This window comes from Gavialis gangeticus, unplaced genomic scaffold (assembly GCF_001723915.1).
Source record: "Gavialis gangeticus isolate Ggan-Ray unplaced genomic scaffold, GavGan_comp1, whole genome shotgun sequence".
Lineage (NCBI taxonomy): Eukaryota > Metazoa > Chordata > Crocodylia > Gavialidae > Gavialis > Gavialis gangeticus.
Window position 1 is genome coordinate 26,328,809 of NW_017728994.1, and position 7,459 is coordinate 26,336,267.

The window sequence follows — 7,459 nt, forward strand, 5'->3', positions numbered from 1 at the left end:
GGGGGGGGGGGGGGTTGTTTTGTTTTTAAATATACATAGCTATCTCATGGCTACATTTAGGAGCAGTGATATAATATAGCATTTTGCAGTTGTGTTTTGGCAAGAACAGATTTTTCAAGTGTTGGAAAATGTTTAACCACAAAAAAATTGAACAAGTGTGTTGTTCACTTGTATGTCCTATACATATAAAGGTTGGATTACTTGCATTAAGTCTTCAACCTGCAACATGACAAACTACAGTGAGGGAGTCTGGGGTACATAACACACAAAGATAGATGCAGGCTACCCAAATACTGCCTTGGATACATGGTCCCACAGATGTCATCTCTCAAGTCTGGACAGAAGAACATAAAGGATTGAACAAGTATGCTCTACAAGTTGCTGTCGCAGGAGTTTATTCTGTAGTTATCTTTAACATCTTGTGCATTCTATAGGCAGTGGAGGGAGAACAAGGTTTGGTTGTCAAGCCTATTTATTCTTTGTCCTTCTTAAAGAATGAAAATTAGTCACTATTTCAGAAATTTAGATGCGTCTTGCATAACGTCTTTGCAATAAACTTTATTCCTCTTCACTGTCTCTTTGCCAAACTTTCCAGAATTCTTCAAATGTTTTGTCTTTGCCTCTTTCAAATTTGTCTTTTACCAAGCATTACACACAATTTAATACAGTAAGAATTCCCAGGGGCTTCAGAACAAATGACACAGTACATTATAATTTATAGTCCTTCAAAGGAGACTTACCAACTTGCCACAAGCTATCTATAGCCAATGAGGATGTTTTCTGGGTGACCACCTGCTGCCACAATTCCTCACTGAATGCTTTAGCCACTTACTAGCGCCCAAGTTGACAATAAAAAAAAAAGTTCTTTTCACACAAGTTGCCTGTTACAAATACAGTTTTAACACTAAGCAGTTTTGTGCCCTTACCACACATTCAACAGTAGCTGGTGTGAACATGTAGATACTAACTGAGCAAAAAAATTGTGAACACACTACTTAGCAGTTCTGCAGTATTCTTGGCAGCTTGAGAAGTGTTTGGTAAACATTTGTCCTTGAGAAATGTGGAGACAAGAGAGACTGGGGGTGGAAAGACTGAATATGAGAAACCTTTTTTCCTGAAAAATCCAGCAGAGTGGGCTTGTGAATCTTTCTCCTCCCCCTTTAAAACATCTTTCACAAAAGAATCTGCCTAATGTTTTTATGCTAAAAACCTCAGAATCTACTTTCAACAGGGACTGAACATTTTAATTCAATGTTTACTAGTTTGGAAGAGCTACACGATCCCCCAAGTTCTCATTGTGCTTTTTGGGAAACAAAAAATTATCTGGAAGCCTAGAAGTGCAAATGGGTTCAAGCACTGAAGTTGGAGGCTGGCTAATGGGCAGACTCAAATATCCTTTAATATTTATGTGGGAAGGAGAGGACTTGGCATTGTAAACCCTTGTAAGGACTTGGTTTGATGGAATCCAACACATTGCTGGAAGGTGGAAAGATCATTACATAGTGTGCTTCCATCAAAATGTGGCTAACTCATACAATTTTCCACTCTTCAGTTGTTCTTATAAGGTGTTCCTTCTCATTCCAAGTACAAAATCTGAACACTACTGATCAATATTACAAATAAGCAATTACCAAACATTAGATATAAGAATTAATTTGACCTGGTGTGCTAAAAGTGAGGGTGTTAGAAATAATTTAATCAACTAAAGTAACAAAAATAAGATCAGTCTTTTTAAAAGTAAAATGTTCATCATTGCCAAAAGCTACTTCTCAAAAGGTTTTGACTACAGTGCAAGTTTATACTGAAACTCCCCAAAAAAACTAGTACAAGTACACATGGATTGAGCCATAGTGTAGACTCAGCAATAGCTACAAAAAAATCCCTACATTAGGCAAAATGCATTTAAATATCATGCTATTGATTCTACATATGAAAAAGAAAACTAGTGCACTCTTTGCCATTTTCTGAAATACTGCTGTCTAAATGTTCACAAGCCTTTCATTTTTCCAAAATACACACTTCATGAATTATACCTATAAAGTAAAATCTCTTTGCATGCACTTTACAAATTAACCCTGACCACAGTTTAGGAAAAGCCAGTAAACAGCCATGAACCAGACATATCTCTCTTTCAAATTGCTGTCTTGTTCTGTGAAAGACCAGCTTTCTTCTAGAGAAAGAAAAATAAAAGTTTCTGGTAGTTACGGCTGCAAATAAAGTCTAACAAATGTGAGCCAAGTATAGCTAAAGCTGTGCACACAGGTTTGCAGAGAACCTGGAACAATGATTCCAAGGTGTGTCCTGTCCCATTCATCTGGTTAATATAATGGTGATAATTTAAACACTGTTAACAATTTCATTGCTTGATGTAGAAAGGAGACCAAGAATCAAAGATATGCTTAGTTTACTGACTGTGATTTCTTACTTTGTTGCAGCAAGTGGATGATGTTCAAGTGATACAGCCATTTCCTTCTGACTGAGCAAAAGTAACCATGCCAAAGTAATCTGGCAAAGCCCATGGGCACACATTCAAGCCTCACCAAAGAGCCAAGGAAGCAGTTCAGTAGAGTCCAGCAGCACAATTATATTTTGAGGACAGCTGAATGCATCTCATTTTGACAACTCACAGGCTAAGTTCAGAAGAGTATCACAACCTTTTCAGATCTTAATCTGTCCCACAGTCCTATGCAGGAAGTCTCACACACCTCTCTCTGCTAAACTAGAGATTTGTCTCCACATTGATACGTTTTTACACCTGCAACAACAAATCGCTTTAGGAGTACTAATGTGGGTAACAGTGTTTGAAGTAGGACATGCTGGAATAAGAGAGCCTCATAGTATATATGCTCCTTTGAGGCAAGCCCTTGTTCCTACATCTCAAGATATTGATCAGCAAGAGACAGCTCTGACAGAAAATGATGCTACATTTTACATAGAACTAAGTGGAGTATTCAACGCTGAAATAAACCTGTCATGGAAGTAACTCCCCCAAAATAGCATTTCAGCTAATACTTTCATTTAGCAATATCCAAGTCCTTTTTCTTCCCCATCATACCCTTCTTCCCCAGTATTGTTTGTCGCTCCAAGACATTCAGCAGCAACACACAAAAGGAGGTTAAATATCCTGGACCAGTGCCAGGGCTCAAGTTCATTAAACAGAGAAAAAAAATGTATATATTACGCTACTTTGGGAAGGCCATGGCTCTAATAAAATGCATTTTCTAGTCCTAATCTAATGCCAACTGGACATCCATACACATCAAAAAACTACCATATCGCAACAACTCCTTGCGAGCAGCATTTGCTGTTCAAGAAAAGCCTAGGTTTGGAAAAAGCAGGAAGTATTATAGGTCAGAAGAGAGATGCAGTCACAGAAAAGCAAGCTAGGATTGTGCAGGTTAGTATCAATAAGAGATAGAGCTTTGGAGGGAACAAGCTTTATTAACTTTACACTTGGTTATTCCCAGTGTGACTGATACCACCCAAGTTTTGTTGTAAAGTTACTTGAGAAGTGTGAAGACATCATGGTTCAAACAAACAAGAGTCAGTTCAGATTAAAAGTTAGCAGACTATTATTTGAAAATAGTCTAACATATAGTATCAACATCCAAAACTGTCTCTGACCCAGAAGGGGTAACTGTCAGCAAGGCACAAATAAAATCAACCTTGGAGTGGAGCTGAAACACTGCTGCGTCTTGCAACAGGACTCTAGGCCACCTCCTCTTCTATAACTACAGGTGAAACTGCTACAAACACTAGTAGAATCAAGTGAAATAAGAAGTGAACAAGGAAAACAGAGCGGTTTATAGAAACACAGGGGAAGCTTACAAGCCTCTTCATTAGTAGCACTGTTGTAATTAGACCATGCCAAATGCAACAATTTATTCAAATACAACTGGGAGGCAGTGAGCAGTTATTCCCATTGAAGTCTGTACCTTGCTCATATCAACCTGTTTTTGAAGACTCCAAGAAGAATATTAAAAAGCAAACTGAACTTTCGTCATCAAGCAACTTCATACACAACATCTTCTGCAAAATTTCAAGCAGTTGTCCTTAACCACCCTGACAAAGCACCTGAATTTTGCTTGTTCTTTTGATGGTCACAGCATGTCACATCCTCCCTTCTGCAGCCATCCCAGAAGTTTCATCCCTAAGCATACCATAACACTCAATACAACTCAGTGATCTCACCTTTCATTTTGACAGTGGGCGAGTTGGGTCCAGCTGACTGCTTCCTCCATCCTCTCCAGTTCTGGCAAAGGCTCTCGGCCTCCGAGATGAAGGAACAAAGAGAGTCCTCCTCAAAGCGGTCAGAGTCTTCAAATGAAAACCTTTCCCCGTCCTCCCACTCCGCAAACATGAGTTCCATCACATCCAACAGCCACAAGGAAAGAAAGACGGACCTGTTCACTCAGGCAGATGGACACGGCTCCAGGGCAGCTTCTCCTGGTACTTAAAAATATCAGCTCTGTTCAGGCCCCCTACTACAAGTGGGGGGGAGGGGGGGGGAAGAGAAACCAGAGCAATGGCTGGGTGAAATGGGGAGGCAGAAGAGTGACACAAAAAGGGAAACGTCTAAAAATCCCAGAGACAGCACAGCACCGTCCTTAAAAAGTTTAAAAATGGTGGATGTGTCCACATGAGTGGCTCGAGGCTCCGGCAGGTCTCTTGAGAAATACTCCCAGCTGAGGCACAGGTGCGCGCCCAACACTCACACAGAGCAAGTCCGAGGTCTCCCCGTGCCAGGGACCTGGGGGCGGGGGGAGCGGTTTCCTTGAAGGCTCACTTGGACTCAAACCGGCTCCTGCGGGGCGGGGCGGGGCTCCCTGAGGTTGTGCTTTGCTCTCGCTTTAAGTGTAGAAGAGACGGAGATGCAGCGCTGTGCACCCGCTCTTCCTCCTGCCGCCGGGGGAAGGGCCCGGACCTGCCCCTCGCTCGCACGACGGCCAAGTGCCGGGGCAAGTGGTGCCCAAGCGCTGCGGGGCCGGGCCGAGCCGGGCCCGGGGCAGCAGCAAGGGAGGCTGAGGCCGAGGCGGCCGGCGGGGAGCGCTGCCCGGGGCAGGCGGGAAGCGGAGCCCGGGGGGAAGCGAGGCGGCGGCTGGTTACCGAAGCGAGGGCGGCAGCAGCTCCCGCCCCATGGGGGCCCAGGGCGCGGCGCCGCTTCAGCCGCTTGTGGACGCGGCCGGCAACACCGCCACCTCTCCAGGGCTGGGACCTGCGGCTCCGGGCTGTCCCTGTACTCTAGCCGCCCATGGCCCCAGCTCCCCCGCGCGGACTCCGCTCCGGCCCAGCTCCCGCTCCTCACGCGCGGGCAGCGGGGACTCCCCTCCCCGGCCCGGGCACTAAGATGGCTCTGCGCCTCCCAGCTTCACCTGCGGAGACCCCTCCCCCACCAGCTGAGACACACTTCCGCCCGCGCCGCTTCCTGCTTCCGGTCCCCGGCTCAGCCCAGCGGCCAGCAAGAGACTGCACTTCCCAGCGGACAGCGCGGGAGTCTTAGTGCATGTTGGGAAGAGCGGACCCGCCCTCCGGGTGCGTTGCAATGCATGCTGGGAGTTGTGGTCCCTGGCGGGTGCCTGATGGATGCTGGGGGTTGCGAGCTGCTCGCTGTCCACGAATGGGAGAGCAAGCGAGGGTGGTTGGGAGCGTTCGGAGTCACGTGATGTTCCTTGGTTTGCTTTGCAAGGGGCAGTCCAGACAGTCCTGGCGCGGATGTGCATGTCCTGGGCTGCTCTCCGTCCAGCTGGTTTCTGTCCAGTTTCAAGGTGAAGGCCTAGCATAGCTATAAAATTAAAAGCATCTCAACAACCACTGGATGTGGCTTGCGGTCCTTGTGCACTGCACAGCAGGCCTCTGGCTGCAGCACGAAGATCAAGAAAAGGTCCAAGCTACCTCATTGCAGAGGAAGCCAGACAGAGGAGCCTGCAGGACTTGTAGGCATGAGGTTATTTTGGGGGGTATGGTTTTATTCTAAAGGGAAAACACTTCCCTCATCAGCACATCTGCTCTGCAGGCATATCAGTCAGGGCCATCTCAACGAAATGATTAATTTAAATTTTTTGCTAATTTTTTACCCTGCCTCCACCCCTTCTAAAGGTCTGGAGAACCAGCAGAGCCAAGGAAAATGGTTTAGATTTTATTTTTCTTTTGTACCAAAAGAGGTGTTTATCAGTTATGCTTACACTAATACATGAAAGGTAACAGGACTACACAAATAGAACTGAGTGGAGGATAAAATATATATATCAGGGCTGTTGTCGCACAAGACAGAAATAACCCAGTTTTATTCATTTGATCTGAAGTTCTTAAAAGGGAATAAAACGCACAGAATCTCACAACAGCGTTTCCACTTTAAAAATACATTTAATTGGGGAAGAGAAGAAAACTAAAATAAGATGAAAGGAATTCCTGGCTGAATACTGTGTCAAAATAACAATTAGCAGAATGAGCTACATGTAACCACACAAACCAAACTACAACACCCACTTTGCTTACCTCAGGCCAAAAGAAAAAAATGCTTTTGCCCTATTAATGCCTGAAAGAAACTGAGCATACGTACAGGTGTGGTATATGTGGGAGTTCTACATAATTCTGTTGCACAGAAGGAGAGGCTCTCTCACATTGCAATTATATAAGAAGGTATCTGAGGCAAACCTTGAAACATTCCTCCACCAGAGTATGGTGCCTTCACTTACTACTGGACAAAAAAGAAGTGGATATATCAAAGTGTCAATAGAGCAGTGTTGTGAAACAGTACTACTGTTTTATATAAAGCTGGTTTCCTGTCATATTACTGTTGAAAGTGGTTTCCTAATTTAACTTACACTTTGGTATATTTTATAGTTTGAGTGATTTTGTACCCTAATTAGTATAAAATTTTGTCTGCCAAAAATAATTCTCTGTTCAGCATATATAGCAGGGAAGTGCTTTTCTTTTAGTTACTGTAAACAGAAAAAAGTACAAAGCTGGAAGGGAGACATACAAAGTTAGAAGTACTGAAAAAGTAAGTGCTAGGGAGGATATATAAACATTAATAAGGGGACCAGAACTACCTGATGTAGAAGCTACCAGAATTGTTCTACACTTACATATTGGCTCTAGATAGTGCTCAGTTAACAAGGGCTCATGTCAGTAATAGAGATTTAGGTGCACCAATAGAGATTTTGGGGGCTGATACCAATAGCCAATTTTTAAGGAGGCATATTGGCCAATACCAATCCGATTTCCGATGCAGCTGTTATGGTGGAAAGGGAGAGGGGAGGGAAGGGGCATGTGGAGCAGATCAAGGTCCCTGTGATGAGGGAGGAAGTGGGGCAGGGGCTGGGACAAGCGCTGCCCAACCCAGACAGAGCATAGGACGAAGCTATGGCTCATCCAGTGGTACGGTGGGGTGGCTCCCACTGCTGTGTGCACCATGGGAAGGCATGGGGAGGTGAGGGCATGTCCCCTGGGATCTGTG

General features: G+C 44.5%; 1 protein-coding gene across 5 annotated transcripts in view; it reads right to left on the reverse strand.

Moving 5' to 3' along the window:
- ZSWIM8 (zinc finger SWIM-type containing 8) overlaps positions 1 to 5,383 on the reverse strand; it is a 118,356-nt gene extending 112,973 nt beyond the window's left edge. For 2 of the 5 annotated variants that reach the window (XM_019502419.1, XM_019502416.1), the window contains exon 1: positions 4,192 to 5,039. In XM_019502419.1, the coding sequence (XP_019357964.1) occupies positions 4,192 to 4,369 (178 nt within the window). In that variant the 5' untranslated portion in view covers positions 4,370 to 5,039. Of the gene's footprint in view, positions 1 to 4,191; positions 5,041 to 5,106 lie in introns of those variants that run through there. The other 3 variants (XM_019502417.1, XM_019502418.1, XM_019502421.1) reach the window with 3 other exon arrangements.
- Between the last annotated feature and the right edge of the window lie 2,076 nt (positions 5,384 to 7,459).